At 49.1% G+C, this 23456-nt stretch overlaps 1 protein-coding gene across 8 annotated transcripts in view; it reads left to right on the top strand.

Annotated features, from left to right (window-relative positions):
• CTIF (cap binding complex dependent translation initiation factor) overlaps nucleotides 1-23456 on the top strand; it is a 336841-nt gene that overhangs the window by 64661 nt on the left and 248724 nt on the right. For all 8 annotated transcript variants that reach the window (XM_050768157.1, XM_050768155.1, XM_050768154.1 and 5 more), the window contains exon 2: nucleotides 21416-21623. In XM_050768157.1, the coding sequence (XP_050624114.1) occupies nucleotides 21444-21623 (180 nt within the window). In that variant the 5' untranslated portion in view covers nucleotides 21416-21443. The remainder of the gene's footprint in view (nucleotides 1-21415; nucleotides 21624-23456) is intronic.

Raw genomic sequence — 23456 nt, 5'->3', positions numbered from 1 at the left:
GCCTCCCAAAGTGCTGGGATTACAGACGTGAGCCACTGCACCCGGCCGACTCAGTTATTTTTTTTTTAGACTTTTTATTGACGTTCTTTTATTCATTTGGTCCTAGATGACTCTAACAACTATAGTTTTTTTTTGGAGAGGCCTCCAAGCTGCTAAGCCAGAGATTCCAACCCAAGTCAATAATCATGGGGCCAACCCATGTACATTACTTTTTTAACAGATTTATTCAGATTCAATTTATATATTTTACAATTTACACATTTAAAGTATACAATTAAATGGTTTTCAGTGTAATTATAGATATGTGTGACCTTTACCACCTTCATTGCCTCTAAAAAATCTCTTTAACTATCACCCCCTTGTCTCCCTGTCTCCTTCCTGCCTCAGTGCTAAGCAAGTACCAGTCTACTTTTTGTCTCTCTAGATGTGTCTATTCTGGACATTTCATATTAATGAAATCTTATAATATGTGATCTTTTGTGACTGGCTTCTTTCTTTTAGCTTCGTATTTTCAAGGTTCATCCATGTAGTAGCATGGATCAGTACTTTATTCCTTCTAATGGCTGAGTAATATTCCATTGCATGTGTAGTTCATATTTTGTTACCCAGTCATCAGTTGATGGATGTTTGTGTAGCTTTTACCTTTTGGCTATTATCAATAATGGTATTAAAAACATTTGTGTGCAAGTTTTTATGTAGACATATGTTTTCATTTTTCTCAGGTATATACCTGGGAGTGGAATTGTTGGATCATAAGGTTTATGTTTAAGGGTTTGAGAAATTGCAAACCATTCCATATGGTTTTTCCACAGCAGTTGCATCATCTTACATTCCCATGAGAAGCGTTTGAGGGCTCCAGTTGCTCCACATCCTCTCCGACACTTGACTAGATACTTTGTAAGGTCTTTTTACTTCTAAGCTTCTAGGATTCTGGGTGAAATCCAGTGACAGTTGAGGCTATGGGAGGCTCCTTTCTGGCCTTATATCCCCTCCTTCTCCATGTCTCAGTGGAGTTTGCAGAGGGCTGTGGGGGATTTCTCAGTTAATTATCTGCCAGTTAACCACTCAGCCTGCTCCCTGCGGTTGTATCTGGCTACAGACTTCTCCTGCTGTGTGTGTGTAAAGAGGTTATCTGCTGCTACCATGCTGTAGTGGGTGAAATTAAACACCGGAATAATGGGAAGTAGAGACCAGTGACTCTGATGGACTAATTAGAACAGCTATCAGGATCTGCCCCCTGTGGGCTCTCTGCTGCAAGGCAGCTGGCTGAACCTGGGAGTCCTTCCTCACTGCATCTGTCCCAGACTAGCTTGTGGGAGGAGCTTTTAGGTCACAGAGTCCCACCATGGGCCTCTTGGAGGGAGCCTGCAGTCCTCCCTTCCGGCCTCTGTTCATTGCCCACTTCATACCAGGTCCTGGAAATACAATGATGGGAAAGACGAAATGGTCCCTGTTCTCAAGCGTGCACACTAGAGTGGCTTCCTGATGGAATTAACTGGAACTTAGATTTTTCTGGCTGCCTGTTTTCCCAATTACTTGATCATGTCCCAGAGAGAAGTAATTGGGGAAGCCAACTCCAGGAAACCATACCTGAACCTTCTATGTGGCCTTGGCCAAGAGCTCTTGTCTCTGGCTTGGCCATCTGTTGTGGGAGACCTCTGTAATCGGGCTTTATGCTCTACAAGGTAGTGGACATGGCTCGCAAATATGTGTGGCCTGCAGAGCTTGGCTTTCTCATACCCTCTCACCAGAAGAAGCCTTTGCAGCTCAAAAGGACTGCAGCTGTCTCATCCGTCCCTTTCCCCCTTCCTCAGAGCTCCTACCCTATCTCAGCTCAACCTGGTGGGAACGTTTGCAGCTGTCTCATCCGTCCCTTTCCCCCTTCCTCAGAGCTCCTACCCTATCTCAGCTCAACCTGGTGGGAACGTTCAGTGACTCATTGGTTCATGCCACAAGGCAGTGGGAATCTGAGATATTGCTAGTCCAGGGCAAATGCTCAGCATTGGAGTGAGATGCCTGGGTCATCATCCTGCCCTGTCACTGGGCCACTGGCCTACTGTTCCAGGGTTCCCATCTGTAACAGGGGATGGTGATGCCTGCGCTGCTTAACTGCAGCCGCAGGGTTATTAAGAGCTGACTGACAGGAAGGACAATGCTGAGCTGTGCAGACTCCAGGGGCATGAGGCCCAGTGCCACCCTCCAGACCTCCCTAAATGACTTCGGACTCCCTGGAGGGTTCATAACTGCTGGCAGCCTGGGCAGGACCCAAAGGCTTGATCTGGAGCAGGTTCCAAGGCCCACTCCGGGAGTGACCACGGGGTCTAGCAGCTTATGGGAGAATGCTGGGCAAGGGCTGGCACACTGAGGGAGTGGAGCTCTGGGAACCTCACTCTCTTTGGTCAGAGTATCCATGTCTTGGAGCCATTCTGTCCAGGTTTCAGTTCTGAGCCAGCCTCTTCCTAGTCAGGTGACCTTGAGCAACCCTTCGTGTCCTCAGTTTCCTAATTTGTACAAGGGGGACAAAAATAATGCCTACATTATAGGATGGCCTTGAGGATTAAATTAATACATGACAAGCATTTAGCACAGGGGCTGGCACACACTAAATTCTCAATAAACACAAGTATTTATTACCTTTTATGTATTTTGGGGTGAGTCATTTATGATTTCTTCTGAAAAACAAGAAGGAAAATAGTTTGGAAACCAACGATCTGTGGGGAATGGTTTGCTTTCCTGCTTTAGGAAAGGTCAAAGGGCAGCTGCCTTTGAGCAGGAGTTTCCCTCCCTCCGATCCTCCAAGCAAAGGTAGAGGCAGATGTGCTGTGTTGTTTCTGGGCCTGGAGGCCACCCCAGGAATCAGGGGCCCTGGGCTTTTGCTGCCCATTTCTTTGCCTTCGTGTGGTTCGCGGAGAATTCAGGGAGAGCTGTGAGAGTGCTGGGCACCGTGTCAAGTCTGAGATTCCTGTGGTTGCTGTCCAGCATGCTTCAGGCGTTGTGCGGGACACATGAGGGCTCCATGGCAGAAGAGGGGCCTGCCCTCTGATACCCAAGCTGTGTGTACTGGGTCCACTTGTAATGTGCCACCCATCTCTGCTCATCAGCAACCAGCCGCTGTCCATCTGCTAATACCAAGGTGGGCAGAGCATTTGTTACCTGCTGCTGACCATTTTCTACTTTCTGGGAATCCATCATGAAACTGTCAAAGAGGAACTGAATGTCTATGGTGAGGTCAGCTCAGACTCCCAGGGTCCAAGGAAAGGAGCAGACAGGTCCTCAGCCTCTAGGAGCTCGTAGTTTAGCTGGGGAAGGAGGCAGCCACTCAGCTCACATTAAGGCTGAGCAGGAGGATGGTGGGGCCATTACAGGAGCAGTGGGACATCCCTGGGCTCTCCTTTCCTCTCTTGAGACACTAAGCAGGGGCACCCTGTCCCTAGGCGGAGCTTGGGTATGCAGTGCCTTCTGTGGTTGGTGTTTTCCTTGCTTCCAGCACAGCCCAGTTTCTGCTGAGTGACACCATCTTCCTGTAATAGCTGTGGCTATCTTCAGCCAGGTTATGGTTGAGTACTGCTGGTCTGGAGCCTTTTTTTCTTTCTCTTTGCAATGACCTTGCATATTTCTGTTTTGGACCTGGACTATCATATATTATTTCACAGTGTAACTCCCAATGGCAATCCTTCGTCCTGATTTATTTCCAAGTTCTTAGAGGGACCCCTCATTTTTGTAGGCATAGACCCTTCCAGTTAGTTGCTGTTTTGCAGGGGGCTCTCAGACTCGGATGCCAGGCAGGTAACATGTGTGAGTGAGGGAGCCAGGTGAGAGTGATGGCTGTGAGCAGTGGGGAGGCATTAGAGAGTGTGGGGGTCTGCAGAGAACTGGGGTTGAGTGCCTGGTCTGAAGGGGACAGCACTTCTTAGCTCTAGCTGATGGTTACAGCGCAAGAAGGTGGACCAGTGTTGCTTGATCATCCAGTTTTTTCAAGAAAAGTCAGAATTGTGGCTTTTTATGTGAAATATTTTGATTTATAAACGTTAGCTCAAATATTTTCAAAATATCTAACTGGCTAACCAGAACACACCATAGTCCAGACATGGCCCCAGCACAGGCGGTAGCAATCTCTGCTTTGTAGCTGTGCTTCTTGCAGGACAAGGCGGTCATGCAAAGTGGTGGGGTGGGGGATGGGGCAGGCAGAAGGCCAAGGGCCCAGTGAGTGACTTCTATGAGCGTTCTGAGGGGTCTCTGTGACCTGGGCCAGTCAAGGTGGCATCTAAGAGGTGGGCTTGAGCTGTCCTTGAGGATGAGAGAAAGGAATGCTGTTCTCGAACACGAGCTAGTTCTGCCTTGCAGCCATGGCACAAGACCACCTGGACAGGCCTGCAAGGCCACAGCCTGTTTTGGGCTGTGGACACCCCCACCAGGCTCTGGAAACAGCTCGGTACTGTCCCTGCTCCGGCTGGGTTGTAGTTCAGGAAGCTGTTGCCAAGAGGGAGAAAGCTGACTAGGGACCCTGGAAACCCCAAGAGAGATGCCAGAGACAGCGCTGCCTGAGAAGGAAGGCCTGGAGCACTGCTGCCACTACACTTGGATGCCCTTTCTGACCCTAACCTCAGGTGCTTGTGGATACATCGCTGGGTTCAGAGCAGGGCACTGTTGGTCTCCCTTCCTAGCATGCTCCAAGTTACTTTTCTCTCTTGGCCAATAAACCCAGAAGCTTTTGACAGCTGGTGGTGGGGCCCACCCATCTACCTTCCGAGTCCACAGAAGAGAGAACGGATCTCTGTGAGTTCCTGCAGGTTGGCAAAACAGGTCAACCCAGGGATTGGAATACAGGAGAGGGCCAGACTGAGGGCCAAGGAGGACTCAGGGTATTCAGAGTTGGGAGACATTAGGGAGTGGTGAGGTCTGCAAAGAACTGGGGTTCAGAGACAGCAGTGGCCATTGATATCCAGAGTAGTCAAGGAGGGCTTCATGGAGGAGGTGTGCCCAGAAGTGGGCCTTGAGGGAAAGGCAGCGATTTGGAGAGGCAGAGGTGGGAGAGAATGCAGAAGACAGAGTAAGGTATAGCAGTTGTGAAGTCGAGTGATAATTGCGTGCTTGATGTATGCCTAGCTGTGTTGAGCACTTTTCCCCATTCATTCTTTCACATGATTCTCACAGCACCTTATGAGGTGGCACTTTCACCATCAGTCTACTTTCGACGTGAGGAAGCAGGCCCAGAGTCCGCCCAACACCACGCAGCGAAAAGGTGATTTAGCCAGCACTGGAACCCAGAGTCGAGACCCATAAGCATGATGTCACCTTGTTTTATGAGTGGAGGCAGTGAGGAAGCCACCTGACTCCAGCCAGGGACATGGCTGTCCGGCTGGCCCGTGGCCTTGCACAGTTTTGGTTTGTTTCAGCTATGACTTCCCTGCCCCTGGTGCCTCTAAGGTGTGGTATACAGCAGGTGCTCAGTATGTCTTCGTTGGGAAGAGTTGCCTCGAGGAGACTGTTGAATGTTGTGGGAAGAGGTTGGAGTCCTAGTTCTGGGACTGGGTGACCTTGAGAGTCTGGGGGGACTGGAGCAAGTCAACTCCCAGCATCCATTGGCTTTCACATTCTAGGAGCTGGGAGTGGGGCTGCAGTAAAGCCCGGGCCCATTGGCAGGAGGCGGAAGAGCTGAGGAGGCTCACTCTGAGGGAAGGGTGGTGCTGGGGAGGGCGTGGGAGGGCTGGGGGAGCCACAGGCCCGTCCACCCATTCTGGGCCTGCAATGGAAGCACGTGTAGGATTGAGCAGGGCCCTCAAGGATCGTGCAGTCTTATCAATACCAGGCAAAAACCCATAAAAAATTCAAGAGCAGGGCAAGAGTTGGGTAGCAGCACAGAGGAGGAGGAGAAGGTGTGACCAGGCAGCCTGGGTTTGGTGCCAAGGGAGCAGGCGGGTGGTCAGTGCCGGAGCCCAGTGGAGGCTTCTGTGGGCCTTGAGGACCGACCTGGAAACAGGGGCGTCCAGGGATAAAGCAGGACCTGCACCTCACAGAGCCCACCTGGATGCCCTCCTGGCTGTTGGGCTGGGCCTACCTGTCCAGGTGGGCTGCTGTTTCAGTGTTCTTCCTCCAAGAAGAAGTGCTCATCGGAAGCCAGGAATCTAACGAGGCACCCCCGGGGGACTGAGACCTGTGCCCTCCTCAACCCCGCGGGCTTCTCTGTCTTCCTCCCTTCCCAGGGCCTCCGTTCTCAGCCCCCATTCTGGGTGCCAGCCCTGCAGGCCTGCTGAGCAGACAAGAATCCGTAGCATCTCCCTTGCCTTCCGGCCAACCGTGCCCTACCTGCCCCGTGAAAACTGGTCCAGCTCCTAGTGACTCATGGAGGCTGCTCTTGGGGACAGAGGAGTAAGGGCCAAGCTCCCGCTCTGTTTCTGTGAAGTTCTGACGAGACCATAGGGTTTGGTCCAGGGTTCTGCACAGGGTGGGGGCTCAGGAGGGTATGAGGACAATGGGATGATTTGGGTGTCCTCTGTTATTTAGGAATATCTGTCATGTCACTAACTGCCTGATGTTTATGATTGTAACCCAGAACTGCCCTTGGGGTCCACAGAGGTTAGGAGTCACTAGGGGAAGGGAGGTGACTCTCAGCAGGGGTCCCTGGAGAGGGCAGGCTGGGGTCCCTGGAGAAGGCAGGCTGTTGAGGGACCTGAGAGCTTGGATCCTGCATTACAGCCTGGTTCTACCCACAGACGCCTGAGTGGCTCCCAGTAAGTCATTCCCCCACTCAGCCCCCAAGGCCCCAGTGTCCTCACCTGCATGGCAGCAGCTGAAGGGCTGTTGAGGTCAGGTATCAGGAACCACCTCCAACTTGTTCAGACCTGGCAGATGTGCCTGAGCTCCATGCTGGGTGCTGCAGGACTGTAAACAGGTGCTATTATGTCACACACCTGGCCCTGAGAGTCCAGTGTGGAGGTGGTGGCCCCGGCGTCCACCAATCATAATAACGTGTGGAGATCATGCCTGGTTCTGAGTTCTGCCCTGGGCCCTGGGTGGGCCATAAGAGGAGCCGCCCCTCCACCAGATAGCTGACCAGCTGGCCAGAAGGTTGGCCTGGGGACTCCACCCATTTCTAACCCTCTGGCCAGAGCAAGAGTATCTGAATAATCGATAGAGGAGACGGGCAAGGTTTTCTAGATCTTGGCTATTTCAAGTGTAGTTCTCTGACTGGCAGCAGCAGCCTCACCTGGGAGCTTGTTAGGAATACTGAGTCTCAGGCCCCAACTCCCATCCTTGGACCAGAATCTGCTTTGTAACAAGATGCTCTGTGATTCACGTACTCATTACAGTTTGGGAAGCAGTGCTCCCGGCCACTGCTATGTGGCCCATATGTTTTTCATGAATAGGTGAAACAAAAGTCCCACAAATTGATAGTTACAATGTGTGCTACATACTGATATTTTCAATTTAGTTATACATTTTTTAATGGTGAGATCATGACCCAGGAAATTCGTTTTGCAGTCCATGAAATTGCTGAGACCTGCAGTTTGAAAAACACCTTGCTAGCTAACACCCTTTTGGATGTTTGAGTGACAAAAGGGTTAATTTCGTGGGGTGACAGGGGTCAGATGTTTAGAGGACGTCACATGTCCTTGACTCCTGAGACAGAAAATGTTGCCAATTTCCAAGGTCACCTGCCTTTGACTTCATGCATTTCTGAACTTTCCCACTTCCCAGGGGTTGGGGACCTGGGGCTCCTACACATGGCCTCCATGTGCTTCCGCTTTTCTTTGGCAAACACCAACATGGTTGAATTATCAGGCCAGAGCTTAAGGGCTGCAGACTGTTGGGGAAGTACATTCTCGCTAGAGCCCTGAAGGGGAGTGTGGGCTGGAATGGGGGATGAGGGGTTGGCAGTGAGCAGGCTCCGGTGGCTTCCTTGGGGAGAGCCATCGGCATCTTCTGTTTGTCCTGGGCAGCCTGGCCTCTCTCCTCCCCACTCCAGCAGGCAGCGTGGCCTCTGGGCTGGCTCTGCCCTGGGGGCCACCTGACAGCCTACAAAGGAGAATTCTAGCCCCAATTGTGCACTCTAGGTGAAGGTGTTGCTCCCACTGTGTGGGGACGGGAAGGAGAGAGGAGATGGAGCGGGCCAGGGCCCGAAAGACAGCAACCAGCTCTGCCTATAATGGTCACCAGGAGCTCCTTGCTGGAGAGCCACCTGGAAGCACAGTGCTGTGCAGCACTGGGTGACATGGGAAGCGGCCACGGGGAAGGTGGCATGGGAAGCGGCCACGGGGAAGGTGACATGGGAAGCGGCACGGGGAAGGTGGGGTGAAGACGCCAGTGGATGTGATGAGTGGATTTAGCACCAGGAGAGCAGGGACAGCACTCTGGGCCCCATTGCCCACCACAGCTCTGATGCCACCCCCACTGCTGACTTGCTGTCCTTCTGGGACAAGTGGACAGACTTGTGAGCCCCAAGGCTGCTGATCTTTTTTTTTTTTTTTTAAATTATACTTTAAGTTCTAGGGTACATGTGCACAACGTGCAGGTTTGTTACATATATATACATGTGCCATGTTGGTGTGCTGCACCCATTAACTCATTTACATTAGGTATATCTCCTAATGCTATCCCTCATCCCTCCCTCCTCCCCACAATAGAACCCGGTGTGAGATGTTCCCCTTCCTGTGTCCAAGTGATCTCATTGTTCAATTCCCACCTATGAGTGAGAACATGCGGTGTTTGGTTTTCTGTTCTTGTGATAGTTTGCTGAGAATTATGGTTTCCAGCTGCATCCATGTCCCTACAAAGGATATGAACTCATCTTTTTTTTACGGCTGCATAGTATTCCATGGGGTATATGTGCCACATTTTCTTAATTCAGTCTGTCACTGATGGACATTGGGTTGATTCCAAGTCTTTACTATTGTGAAGAGTGCCGCAATAAACATATAAACATACATGTGCATATGTCTTTATAGCAGCATGATTTATAATCCTTTGGATACATACCCAGTAATGGCATGGCTGGGTCAAATGCTATTTCTTGTTCTAGATCCTTGAGGAATCGCCACACTGTTTTCCACAATGGTTGAACTACTTTACAATCCCACCAACAGTGTAAAAGTGTTCCTATTTCTCCACATCCTCTCCAGCACCTGTTGTTTCCTGATTTTTTAATGATTGCCATTCTAACTGGTGTGAGATGGTATCTCATTGTAGTTTTGATTTGCATTTCTCTGATGGCGAGTGATGATGAGCATTTTTTCATGTGTCTGTTGGCTGTATGAATGTCTTCTTTTGAGAAGTGTCTGTTCATATCCTTTGCCCACTTTTTGATGGGGTTGTTTGTTTTTTTCTTGGAAATTTGCTTGAGTTCTTTATAGGTTCTGGATATTAGCCCTTTGTCAGATGAGTAGATTGCAAAAATGTTCTCCCATTCTGTAGGTTGCCTGTTGACTCTGATGGTAGTTTCTTTTGCTGTGCAGAAGCTCTTTAGTTTAATTAGATCCCATTTGTCAATTTTGACTTTTGTTGCCATTGTTTGTGGTGTTTTAGACATGAAGTCCTTACCCATGCCTATGTCCTGAATGGTATTACCTAGGTTTTCTTCTAGGGTTTTTATGGTTTTAGGTCAAACATTTAAGTCTCTAATCCATCTTGAATTAATTTTCGCATAAGGAGTAAGGAAAGGATCCAGTTTCAGCTTTCTACTTATGGCTAGCCAATTTTCCCAGCACCATTTATTAAATAGGGAATCCTTTCCCCATTTCTTGTTTTTCTCAGGTTTGTCAAAGATCAGATGGCTGTAGATGTGTGGTATTATTTCTGAGGGCTCTGTTCTGTTCCATTGTTCTATATCTCTGTTTTGGTACCAGTACCATGCTGTTTTGGTTACTGTAGCCTTGTAGTATAGTTTGAAGTCAGGTAGCGTGATGCTTCCAGCTTTGTTCTTTTGGCTTAGGATTGTCTTGGCAATGTGGGTTCTTTTTTGGTTCCATATGAACTTTAAAGCAGTTTTTTTCCAATTCTGTGAAGAAAGTCATTGGTATCTTAATGGGGATGGCATTGAATCTATAAATTACTTTGGGCAGTATGGCCATTTTCACAATATTGATTCTTCCTATCCATGAGCATGGTATGTTCTTCCATTTGTTTGTGTCCTCCTTTATTTCATTGAGCAGTGGTTTGTAGTTCTCCTTGAAGAGGTCCTTCACATCCCTTGTAAGTTGGATTCCTAGGTATTTTATTCTCTTTGAAGCTATTGTGAATGGGAGTTCACTCACAATTTGGCTGTTTGTCTGTCTTGGTGTATAAGAATGCTTGTGATTTTTGCACATTGATTTTGTATCCTGAGACTTTGCTGAAGTTGCTTATCAGCTTAAGGAGATTTTGGGCTGAGATGATGGGGTTTTCTAAATATACAATCATGTCATCTGCAAACAGGGACAATTTGACTTCTTCTTTTCCTAACTGAATACCCTTTATTTCTTTCTCTTGCCTGATTGCCCTAGCCAGAACTTCCAACACTCTGTTGAATAGGAGTGGTGAGAGAGGGCATCCCTGTCTTGTGCCAGTTTTCAAAGGGGATGCTTCCAGTTTTTGCCCATTCAGTATGATATTGGATGTGGGTTTGTCATAAATAGCTCTTATTATTTTGAGATACATTCCATCAACACCAAATTTATTGAGAGTTTTTAGCATGAAGGGCTGTTGAATTTTGTCAAAGGCCTTTTCTGCATCTAATGAGATAATCATGTGGTTCTTTGTCTTTCGTTCTGTTTATATGCTGGATTACATTTATTGATTTGCATATGTTGAACCAGCCTTGCATCCCAGGGATGAAGCCCACTTGATCATGGTGGATAAGCTTTTTGATGTGATGCTGGATTCGGTTTGCCAGTATTTTATTGAGGATTTTTGCATCGATGTTCATCAGGGATATTGGTCTAAAGGTCTAAAATTCTCTTTTTTTGTTGTGTCTCTGCCAGGCTTTGGTATCAGGATGATGTTGGCCTCATAAAATGAGTAAGGGAGGATTCCCTTTTTTTCTATTGATTGGAATAGTTTCAGGAGGAATGGTACCAGCTCCTCCTTGTACCTCTGGTAGAATTCGGCTGTGAATCCATCTGGTCCTGGACTTTTTTTGGTTGGTAGGCTATTAATTATTGCCTCAATTTCAGAGCCTGCTATTGGTCTATTCAGGGATTCAACTTCTTCCTGGTTTAGTCTTGGGAGAGTGTAAGTGTCCAGGAAACTATCCATTTCTTCTAGGTTTTCTAGTTTATTTGCTTAGAGGTGTTTATAGTATTCTCTGATGGTAGTTTGTATTTCTGTGGGGTCAGTGACGATATCCCCTTTATCATTTTTTATTGCGTCTATTTGATTCTTCTCTCTCTTCTTCTTTATTAGTCTTGCTAGCAGTCTTATCAATTTTGTTGATCTTTTCAAAAAACCAGCTCCTGGATTCATTGATTTTTTGGAGGGTTTTTTGTGTCTCTATCTCCTTCATTTCTGCTCTGATCTTAGTTATTTCTTGCCTTCTGCTAGCTTTTGAATGTGTTTGCTCTTGCTTCTCTAGCTCTTTTAATTGTGATGTTAGGGTGTCAATTTTAGATCCTTCCTGCTTTCTCTTGTGGGCATTTAGTGCTATAAATTTCCCTCTACACACTGCTTTAAATGTGTCCCAGAGATTCTGGTATGTTTTATCTTTGTTCTCATTGGTTTCAAAGAACATCTTTATTTCTGCCTTCATTTCATTATATACCCAGTAGTCATTCAGGAGCAGGTTGTTCAGTTTCCATGTAGTTGACCAGTTTTGATTGAGTTCCTTAGTCCTGAGTTCTAGTTTGATTGCATTGTGGTCTGAGAGACAGTTTGTTATAATTTCTGTTCTTGTACATTTGCTGAGGAGTGCTTTACTTCCAATTATGTGGTCAATTTTGGAATAAGTGCAATGTGATGCTGAGAAGAATGTATATTCTGTTGATTTGGGGTAGAGAGTTCTGTAGATGTCTATTAGGTCCGCTTGGTGCAGAGTTGAGTTCAATTCCTGGATATCCTTGTTAACTTTCTGTCTCGTTGATCTGTCTAATGTTGACAGTGGGGTGTTAAAGTCTCCCATTATTATTGTATGGGAGTCTAAGTCTCTTTGTAAGTCTCTAAGGACTTGCTTTATGAATCTGGGTGCTCCTGTATTGGGTGCATATATATTTAGGATAGTTAGCTCTTCCTGATGAATTGGTCCCTTTACCATTATGTAATGGCCTTCTTTGTCTCTTTTGATCTTTGTTGGTTTAAAGTCTGTTTTATCAGAGACTAGTATTGCAACCCCTGCTTTTTTTTGTTTTCCATTTGCTTGGTAGATCTTCCTCCATCCCTTTATTTTGAGCCTATGTGTGTCTCTGCATGTGAGATGGGTCTCCTGAATACAGCAAACTGATGGGTCTTGACTCTTTATCCAATTTGCCAGTCTGTGTCTTTTAATTGGACCATTTAGCCCATTTACATTTAAGGTTAATTTTGTTATGTGTGAACTTGATCCTGTCATTATGATATTAGTTGGTTATTTTGCTCATTAGTTGATGCAGTTTCTTCCTAGCATCGATGGACTTTACATTTTGGCATGTTTTTGCAATGGCTGGTACCGGTTGTTCCTTTCCATGTTTAGTGTTTCCTTCAGGATCTCTTGTAGGGCAGGCCTACTGGTGACAAAATCTCTAAGCATTTGCTTGTCTGTAAAGGATTTTATTTCTCCTTCACTTATGAAACTGAGTTTGGCTGGATATTAAATTCTGGGTTGAAAATTCTTTCCTTTAAGAATGTTGAATTTTGGCCCCCACTCTCTTCTGGCTTGGAGAGTTTCTACCGAGAGATCTGCTGTTAGTCTGATGGGCTTCCCTCTGTGGGTATCCCGACCTTTCTCTCTGGCTGCCCTTAACATTTTTTCCTTCATTTCAACTTTGGTGAATCTGACAATTATGTGTCTTGGAGTTGCTCTTCTCGAGGAGTATCTTTGTGGCGTTTTCTGTATTTCCCGAATTTGAATGTTGGCCTGCCTTACTAGGTTGGGAAAGTTCTCCTGGATGATGTCCTGCAGAGTGTTTTCCAACTTGGTTCCATTTTCCCTGTCACTTTCAGGCACACCAATCAGACATAGATTTGGTCTTTTCACATAATCCCATATTTCTTGGAGGCTTTGTTCATTTCTTTTTACTCTTTTTTCTCTACACTTCTCACTTCATTTCATTCATTTGATCTTCAATCACTGATACTCTTTCTTCCAGTTGATCGAGTCAGTTACTGAAGCTTGTGCATTTGTCACATAGTTCTTGTGTCATGGTTTTCATCTCTATTAGTTCTTTTAAGGTCTTCTCTGTGTTGATTATTCTAGTTATCCATTCATCCATTGTTTTTTCAAGGTTTTTAGTTTCTTTGTGCTGGTTACATAGTTCCTCCTTTAGCTCTGAGAAGTTTGATTGACTGAAGCCTTCTTCTCTCAACTCGTCAAAGTCATTCTCTGTCCAGCTTTGTTCTATTGCTGGCGATGAGCTGCGTTCCTTTGGAGGGGGAGATGCGCTCTGATTTTTTGAATTTCCACTTTTCTGCACTGCTTTTTCCCCATCTTTGTGATTTTATCTGCCTTTAGTCTTTGATGATGGTGATGTACTGATGGGGTTTTGGTGTGGGTGTCCTTTCTGTTTGTTAGTTTTCCTTCTAACAGTCAGTACCCTCAGCTGCAGGTCTGTTGTCCACTCCAGACCCTGTTTGCTGGGGTATCAGCAGCGGAGGCTGCAGAAGATAGAATATTGCTGAACAGCAAGTGTTGCTGTCTGATTCTTGCTCTGGAAGCTTTGTCTCATGGGTGTACCCAGCCATGTGAGGTGTGAGGTGTCGGTCTGTACCTAGTGGGGGATGTCTCCCAGTTAGGCTACTCAGGGGTCAGGGACCCACTTGAGCAGGCAGTCTGTCTGTTCTCAGATCTCAACCTCCGTGCTGGGAGAACCACTGCTCTCTTCAAAGCTGTCAGACAGGGACATTTACATCTGGAGAGGTTTCTGCTGCTTTTTGTTTAGCTATGCCCTGTCCCCAGAAGTGGAGTCTACAAAAGCAGGCAGGCCTCCTTGAGCTGCAGTGGGCTCCACCCAATTCAAGCTTCCCAGCAGCTTCGTTTGCCTACTTAGGCCTCAGCAATGGCCGATGCCCCTCCCCCAGCCTTGCTGTGCCTTGCAGTTAGATCTCAGACTGCTGTGCTAGCAATGAGGGAGGCTCCGTGGGTGTGGGACACTCCGGGCTGGGTGTGGGATATAATCTCCTAGTGTGCCATTTGCTAAGACCCTTGGTAAAGCGCAGTATTAGGGTGGGAGTTACCCGATTTTCCAGGTGTTGTGTGTCTCAATTTCCTTTGGCTAGGGAAAGGAATTCCCTTCCCCCTTGTGCTTCCCAGGTGAGGCGATGCCTCGCCCTGCTTCAGCTCTCGCTGGTCGGGGTGCACCCGGGGACCAGCACCAACTGTCTGACATGCCCCAGTGAGATGAACCCGGTACCTCAGTTGAAAATGCAGAAATCACCCATCTTCTGTGTCGCTCACGCTGGGAGCTGGAGGCTGGAGCTGTTCCTGTTCTGCCATCTTGGGCGTGCCCCCTGGTTGCTAATCTTAGGATCACCAAGCAAGCCCCCTGCAGCACCACCTGGGCCCCTGCAGTAGGCCTGGGATCCACAGGAGGCTGGACCACTTGCAGTAGCCAAAAGCCAAAAGATGAGCCAGGAAGCAGAAATCGGGGTCTTCCTGGGCTTCCTTGGTGGGGTGTCACAAGGGTGTGCTGCTGGAGTGAGTTGGGTGCTGGGGGTGGAGAAGTAAGAGCCTGATGAAGTGTGGGGTGCAGTGCTGCCTCCATGCGGGCCTCAAATGATGGATTCCCTAAGAAGTGCTGGTAGGCCCTGGAGCAGATGCATCTCATCTGGTTTGCAGGTCACTGAACTCATCCCTGAGGATTGGAGGAGGAAGTAATGCCCCTAATGCCTGGCTGTTCTTAAAAGGATTGGCTAAATTGATAGCTCCTAATGCCATTTGTCACTGGGTGGGCAGGAAAGGATACTAAGAGGGCTGGGATGGCTCCGCTGATTGTCTCTGGCCTGTGGGTGCTCTCCAATGTCAGCCTTACCTTTTCCTCCAGACCTCCAGCCTATAAAGGTCAGACTCAAAGTCAGACATGGCCAGGAATTAGAGGGAGAAACTGGCACCATATCATCTCAGGCTGCCCGATGGTGTTCACAGAAACCTCTTCCAGAGCACTAGTTTCCTAAGGAAGCTACAGAGTGCTGGGCTGAGAGCAGCAAGGGATGGGGAGGAAGGGGAGGAAGGGAAAGGGGAGTTTATTGGGTCTAGGGTGGGGAGGGGACACCAGTGTGGAGAGAGGCAACTTTTTGTCAAAAACATGGGTGATTTTCATTTTTGTCCTTAAAAATATCCAGGCTTACTGGGCTGTAGTGACGACCACAGACTGTGATTGGCTGCAGCAGGAGGTGGGGAGTCCCTGGGCTGGCGGCCTAGGCTGGATGAGGTCTTTCAACAGAGATGCAGCCCCAGGAAGAGAGCCTGCACACATCCTTTTCCCCAGACAGACACAGATGTGGCCAAGCTCGGTGGCTTCAGTCCTCTCTGGGAAGCACAGGCGAAGGAGCTCCGGGGTGGGTCCTGCTGCAGCCTGGGCCCTCTGTGTCCTCCAGAAAGCTGTGCCCACACTGGCCCTCCCCTCCAGCTGTAGGCTCAGGGTTGCCCGCCCCTCTGGTGCCCTTTACAGCAAAGTGCAGCCTCAGCATTTTTCCTACTCCTGCTGCTTGCCTTTTAGTTCCTCCTCATCTGTCACCTGGCAGGGAATCGGAGCAGAGCCGGGAGAGGAGGGGAGAGGCATGTCTTTTGTGTTCTTCTACCTTCCCTCTTTTCCTTTTCCTTCTTCCTCTGGTTCCGTCCTTTCTTCACTTTCACTGATCATTAAAACATAAATTCCTGGCTGACTCTCTCAGCTTAGCCTGCAGCCCAGCTGTTTGGGGACTTCCCATCTGGATCCTACTGGGAATGAGACACTAAGCCGGGCTGAAACCCCCAAAGCTCAGGCAGGAAGGCAGCAAAACAAGCCTGGAGGAGACCATCCCTTGCCCTGTGTCTCCACCAGCCAGAGAAAGCTCTACCCTATTCCTTCACAATCTTCTTCCCTTAAAAATGTGTTGGAACTTTTCTAGGTGGATACCCCAAAGAATAAACAGGGACTCAGATGGATCCTTGTACACTCATGTTCAAAGCAGCATTATTCACAACAGCAAAAGGTGCAAACAACCCAAATGTCCATCGATGGATGAATGGATAAATAAAATGTGGTCTAGATATACAGTGTACTATTGTGATATGATGTCTTATTCAGCCATAAAAGGGCATGAAATTCTGATTCATGTTACAATGTGGATAAACCTTGAAAGCGTTATGCTAAGTGAAATAAATCAGTCATAAAAGGACGAATATTGCATGATTCCTCTTATAGGAGGTACCTAGAATAGGCAGATTCATAGAGAGAAGGTAGGACAGTGGTTACCAGGGGTTAGAGAGAAGGGTGAGGAAGAGTTAATTGTTTAGTGGGCACAGAGTTTCTGTTTGGGTTGATAAAAAAGTTCTAGAAATAGATAGTGATGATGGCTCATAACATTATGAATGTACTTAAAGCCACTGAATTATGTACTCAAAAATGGTTAAGATTATAAGGTTTTGATTTGTTTGTTTTGTTTGGTTTGGTTTGGTTGGTTTTTGTTTGTTTGTTTGTTTTTGTTGTTGTTGTTTTATTTTGTTTTTGCTTTCAGACAGAAACTCACTCTGTCACCCAGGCTGGAGTGCACCAACACAATTATAGCTCACTGTAACCTCAAACTCCTGGGCTCAAGCAATCCTCCCGCCTTAGCCTCCTGAGTAGCTGGGACTACAGGTGTGTGTGACCATGCTCAGCTAATTTTTAAAAAATTTTTTGCAAAGACAAGATCTTGCTATGTTGCCTAGGCTGGTCTCAAATTCCTGGCCTCAAGTGATCCTCCCGTCTCAGCCTCCCAAAGGGCTGGGATTACAAGCATGAGCCACTGCACTCAGCTGAATGCTGTTTTATGTTGCATATATTTGACCGTAATAAAAAATTCAGGGCCTTAGCACCTGGCTGTACTTCCAGGCTAAGAGCTGTGGAGGTGGACAGGCAGAGGAGGGCCACGCTCTCTCCCTCTCTCTGCTCCTTCTTCTTCTCTTGTGACTGAAGTGAAGCTCAGAAATTTTGTGCTTTGCATGTTCCCCGCTTTTCTGAAGCAGGGGCCTCCCCACTCCCTCGCTGGGCTCCACTGTGGAACAGGGAAGTGATGTATTCTCCTGTTCACCCTGGAAAATGAGAGTTTCTGGAGGAGCTGAAATCCCTGGGAGAGAGTGAAAAGGTGGGGAGGACTGGCAAGTAAGGGGGGCTAGGGATCTGGCGGCCACTGTGGGCAACTGGGGCTCACCCCACTTGGAGTTGCTGAGGGACCACGTGGAGCATGCCTGGAATTGTCTGAGACACTGAAGAGGGGAGTATTTGTCCCACTGAGGGCAGCTGCATGTGGCACTAGCTCCTCATACTTCCAGGTTGCAGGTGCCAGGGGCCAGGGGCTTCCTGCAGGTGTCTCCTGACTGCAGAGGAGGCCTGGGCAGGAGGCCCCGGGGCAGCTGAGGTGAGGCGCTGCTGGACTACCCCACATGAATCTGGCTGGGTAGCAAACACTAGAGTAGGAGGAATGGCCGAGAGGACGTGAGGACACAAGAGGCACCTGCAGAGCGCGTCCTCTTCCTTCCTTGGGGCACCAAAAGGCTGCAGGTTTGGGATGGGTCTCAATCCTGTCCCCTTTCTCAGCAACTATTATGGGTTTGGGGTGATGACCGTGCCCAGGCTCCCTCACGGGACCCTGACACAGCCCTGAGACACTCGGGCATGTTTGGGAGAGCCCTGCAGAGCCGGCCAGAGGCTGCCTCTGCAGGCAGAGCCCGGCACTCTATCCTCCCGAAAACGGCTCCGTGTAGAGTTCCTGCAAAACCCAGTTCCCTGACTGCACCTGCTAGGTGTGCCAGGAAGCCCTTGATAAGATCTGAAGTCTTCAAGGAATAATGGGCGTGGCCTTGCGTATTGACTTCTCCTGCAGGCAACTCCTTTTCAGCCCTCTCTGGACAACAGCAGTGTAATTCCCATCCAGTGGAGGCCAGCTGCCCAGGGCCAGGCACGGAGCCTGCATGGGGCCAGCTCTCCGGAACCTGTGCCCAGCTGGGGAATAAGCACATGTGCAGCACTTGAAGAATTCACTGCTCCCTGGAGAGTCAGTATAGACTGGGGAGCTTGGAGGTGGCCTGAGGGACTGAGCAGGCCACCAGGAAGGGGGATGGAGAGAAGGCAGTGGGGTATAGGCATAGTCGTGCAGACCTGGAGTTCTCCTGTGTGAACTTGGGCAAGTTACTTAATCTCTCTGAATCTCCCTTTTCTCTTCTAAGTAGCATAATTATGCTGATCCCATAGGGTTGCTGTGAAGGTGAAGTGAGTGGAGGCAGATCAAGTACTGATGTGTCTGAGGCATGATAAAGGCACAGCAGACACTCGTCATTCCTACTTTTAGCAGAAATTGCAGTATTCATACCCATAGCCAACCCTGGGTGAATCTTGCTTAGTAGCCTGCCATGAAACCAAGGCAATGCTCTGGCCTTCTGTGCATATAAGAACCTCTAGGTTTGGCAGGTAGAGGGAAGGAGAAAATGCTTCCAGGTGACGGGTTCAGTGTGAGCAAAAGCACAGAGGCAGGAAAGAGCATCCTGTATTCATTTTCTATTGCTTCCTAAAAGATTACTACAAATAGCAGCATAAAACAATACCATCCATTATCTCACAGTTCTGTAAGTCAGAAGTCTGGCGCAGCATCTCATGAGTCTGAAGTCAAGTTGTTAGCCAAGTTGAATTCTTGGCTGGAGGCTCTGGAGGAAAAGTCTGCTTCCAAGCTCATTGGTTCTCGGGTGAATTTACTTCATTGCAGATGTAGAATGAGGTGCCCACTTCCTTGCCAGTTGTTGACCAGGGATTGCTCTCAACTACCAGAGGCTGCCCACGTGCCTTACCGTGTGTCCCTCCTCCTTCAAGCCAACAACAGTGCACTGAGTCTTTCTCATGCTTTGGATCTCTGGCTTCTGCTGTCTCTGAGCTCTAGTCCCAGATTTAATAGGTTCTGGTGCTTGGGTCAGGCCCTCCTGAATAGTCTCCTTATCTTAAAGTCAACTAATTTGGGATTTAATTGTGTCTGCAAAATCCCTTCCCAAGAGTATCTAGACTCCTGGCGAGTAACTGGGAGAGGGTGTATACCCAAGACTGTCTTAGAATTCTGCCTACCACACCTACCATATGCCCAGGACAAGGAGCAGAGTAGCCAGGGGATAACTTAGGCGTGGGCAGCCGTGGAGCGGGAGGGGTAAGGTGGGTGCTGGTGGTATGGGGAGGTGTAAGGACCTGTAGGCTTTGAGTGGCAGGTGGAGGAAGGGGCAATGGACAGCGTCCCCCATGCCCCTGCCTGTGGCCCTTGCCACCAAATGTGCATATCCCAATCACAGCTGACTCTCTGCAGACCTGCTGCCACCCCTGCCTCCACATCTGGTTTCCTCATTCTGAAAAGGGCACCACCTCGGCCTGAAACCTCCAATCCTCTGATTCCTCCCTCTAGGATGGGTGGACAGACCCAGCTCCAAGACCGCTGAGCTCAGAGGCCCAGAGCAAGGCCCTGCAGCACCTCAGAGCCCCCTGCAGCAGGCCTGAGGTCCAAGGGAGGTTGAGCCCCTTGCAGCAGCCAAAAGCCTAAAAACGAGCCGGGAAAGCAACGGAAGATGTGTGCGCAGCAGGGCAGTTCTCCTTCCCCTGGGAAGTTCTTCCTCTCCGTTCCCTCACCCTTGGAGAAGGCAGTGAGGGTGTTGCGGAGTCAACATTCATGTTCTCAGCAGCATTTCTGGAACCCAGCATACCATTTCTTGCCCTGCTTTGGACTCACTGCAGTTTAAACACTCAACAAACCCTAGATTATTGGCAAATAACTGTGTTCCAAAGAAGTTCTCAGGGTTAAGGTTCTCAGGTTCAAGGTTTTGAAATTCAAATGCTCCATTAAACCTGCTAGGACCTCGCCTTTATTACTGGCAGCAGCATTCACGCTGCTCTGTGTGACTTCAGAGCCCTGTGTGTGCAGGATTCAGGCCTTCTCTGTGCTTTCGTGTGGTGGTGGTTTGATAGAAGGCTGTGCTACTATTTGTGATAATAAAAGCATGTGCAGACTGTTTTCTCTGGCAGACCAGGATCTTCCATGGAGAGCACAGGTCTCCAGATAATAAAAGAGGCACAAGACAAGCTTTAAAGCCCCTTCCCATCTAGCCTGGAGCCTATCAGGAAGGAAAGGATCCTTGGCCTGGAGGTGAGAAAGGTTCTAGCTTTCCTCACTCCCAGGTGGGTCACGTGTGAGCTTCGGGGAAAAGCAAGGGAGCGGGGAGCGGAGAGGGCAGTGGTGGGGAGGTCCCAGCAGACCTGGGCCCCTGCAGGGCTGGGTTGAGCATGTCAGCTCCAGAGATTGCAGTTCTGTTGGTGGACTTTAGCTAGTGTTCCAGCAGCAGCTGGTCATCTATGCCACGCTGCCCTAGAGAGAGGGCCAGAGGGCCAATGGGGTTAGTCATGGCCCTGTAAGGGTGACCAGGCAGTGTGTGTGGCTAGGCCATAGCAGCATAGACAGTGCAGCAAGCCTTTCTCGTTCTACCAGTGAAAACCAGTCACGCTCCTGCAGACTCATCATAGGTGTGTTCCAGTAGCTGCACCAGAGCAAGGCTGCAAAATCCTGCTTATAAGTTACAGCCTATAGGCTTCAACTGATTTAGGGGACAGTCGGGTGACCAAAAAGAAAGTCTCTTCATAAGTAGGCATTTTCTTGGAGGACCTGAGCCCCTCAGAGGTTGGTGTCCCGGGCCCCATTGTGCACCCTCAATCTTGGTTCTGTGGTTTATTTCATCCTGCTTTGTGGTAGATTCTGTTAAATCTGAGGCAGGAAGTGAGGCTTGGCCTGTAGGCCGAGTTCATCTTCTACCTTTCCCAGCGATTAAGGCTTAGGTAGACACTAACTCTGACACTGCACAGTGCCTGTGCTGGCCAATCAGACAAGTGACCTGCATTCCCTGGGCCTGTCTCCTGCCCCACACAGTGGGAATTACAGCACATCGTTTATGCTGAGGGCAAGCCAGCCTCCCACTGACTTCTCAAGGTTGTTGGAAGAACAGAACGCCATGATGGATAAGAAGAGGCTTCCAGGAGCAGAGGGTGTGTCCCAGGTGTGGGCATCGTCGTCTCCTCCAGCAGCATCTCACGGAGTTCTCTGTCTTCTTTCCCACCAGTCCCGGCCCAGGCCCCTGAACCGGAAAGATGGAAAACTCCTCTGCAGCGTCAGCCTCCTCGGAGGCGGGGAGCAGCCGCTCCCAGGAGATCGAGGAGCTGGAGCGCTTCATCGACAGCTACGTGCTGGAGTACCAGGTGCAGGGGCTGCTGGCTGACAAGACGGAGGGTGATGGCGAGAGCGAGAGGACCCAGTCCCACATCTCCCAGGTGAGTGCTGGCCTGCGGTTAGGGGAGCTTGGCAAATTCAGAGGGGATGATGCAGGGATCCCTAATTCTGGGCAGCACCCAGTTGCTTGACACTAGACTGCCAAGGCACGAATGGTCCCACCCAGCAGAGCACCCAGAATCCGGCAGGTGGTCTTTGGGATCCAGGCAGGAGGTGCCCTGGCTGTGCATGCAGACCCTCTGACCCACCTCCACTCCTCCCTATCCATTGAGGCTTTGGGGCCCAGCCAGGCCCACAAGTCTTTGAACACACGTCTCTTGAGTACCTACTATGTGCTGTACGCTGTTCCCTGTCCTCAATAAGCTTATGTTCTAGAAAACGTCTGGAGGTTTTGCTTCTCCGTAATGCACACCAACAAAGAACTATAACTTGTGGATATTTTCTCTGATTTCAAATACAAGCAGTTGTTGGCAGCCAAAGGAATGAGCCTTGTGGGCTTCTCAACCAGGGCTCTGTATGCCAGACATACTTAGACATATGAGGCAATCTAACCAGTGTTCTGGGTTGGTCCTGCCCCCTCCTGCCTCAGTCTGTGGCATCCCTAACCTTGGAGGGGAGATGGACTCATCTGAAAGATTGTGGGCTGAGATTTGAAAGTCTTGGCTTCTCCCAAATAAAGTATGAATGCATTCAGGATAGGGACCCTATCAAGCGTATCTTTGCCGAACACCACAAATCCTCAGCAGATTTTTGTTCAAGAGCTGGTTCCAGATTGGCTTGTAGCTGCCTGTGTGACCTTGGGCAGAACCCTCAATATCTGTGGGGCTGAGTTTTCTTATCTGGCAAACGGGGATTATGCTGTTGCCTCGGGAATGTTGGAAGGTCAGACGGTAAGAAGTACAAAGGCTGCAGAGAGTCAGTGCTGCCTGCACAAGCATGCACAGGACAGTCCCCTCTCTCTGGAGTCAGGGTTCTGGGGATCCACCTCTCGTACGTGTTATCCCATCTCCAAGCCCAGGACTCCTGGGACAATCAGGTGAGCTACCTGGGTGCACCCTGCTTTGGGAAAAGGCTGAGTCCAACTACCAGGCTCACTTTTTGGGTGGGACCCCTAGCTTTTTAGAAGCCAGAACGAACTTTTGGCTTTCCTGGAACTCAGACCAGGAGTCACTCTGGGAAATACTGAAGCCACAGTAATCCCATGCCCTGTCCCCACTGGGAAGCAGGGGACAGAAAATAGCCCTGAGGGAGAAAAAAAAAATAGATGTGATGCTTTCTTTAGTGTCCTTGAGGTTCTAAAATCACAAGTAATGTAAGCCTATAATTTGTTTGTTATTCAATCCACGAGTGTTTAACAAGCTTCTGTTCTGTGCTGGGCACTATTCTAGGACTCATATCTAGGATTGAGCAACAAAGCCCTGCCCTCATGGAATGTGTATTCTAGTCATGGGTGATCATTGCGATGGGGAAAAGTAAAGCTGGAAAATGGAATGGGGAGTGAGGAGGAGCAGGAGGGGCTTGCAGTTTTAAGTGGGGTAGTCAGGGAAGCTGGCACGGAGGGGAGGGAGGGGTGAGTAGTGGAGATATCCGGAGAGGAACATCCGGGCAGAAGGAACAGCCCGTGCCAGGCCTGGGCTGGAAGAAGATTCCAGGCCCAGCCAGCAGGCCAGGGTGCTGGAGCAGAGGGTGAAGGAGGGAGAGCTGCGGAGATGAGTCACAGGGATGATGGGGACTGTGTCGTCGGGAGGTGGGAGGCCTGAGCCCTGGAATGGCCCCACATGAGGAAGAAAGGATGTGAGGAGAAGTGAGCCAAGAGACCAGTGAGGCAGGAGGGAACCAGGCCAGGCGGAGTGCTGGAGCCCAGGAGGGGCGTC

Source organism: Macaca thibetana, chromosome 18 (assembly GCF_024542745.1).
Source record: "Macaca thibetana thibetana isolate TM-01 chromosome 18, ASM2454274v1, whole genome shotgun sequence".
Lineage (NCBI taxonomy): Eukaryota > Metazoa > Chordata > Mammalia > Primates > Cercopithecidae > Macaca > Macaca thibetana.
The sequence above is the reverse complement of the archived record's forward strand: the minus strand, read 5'-3'. Positions and strand labels throughout refer to the sequence as shown.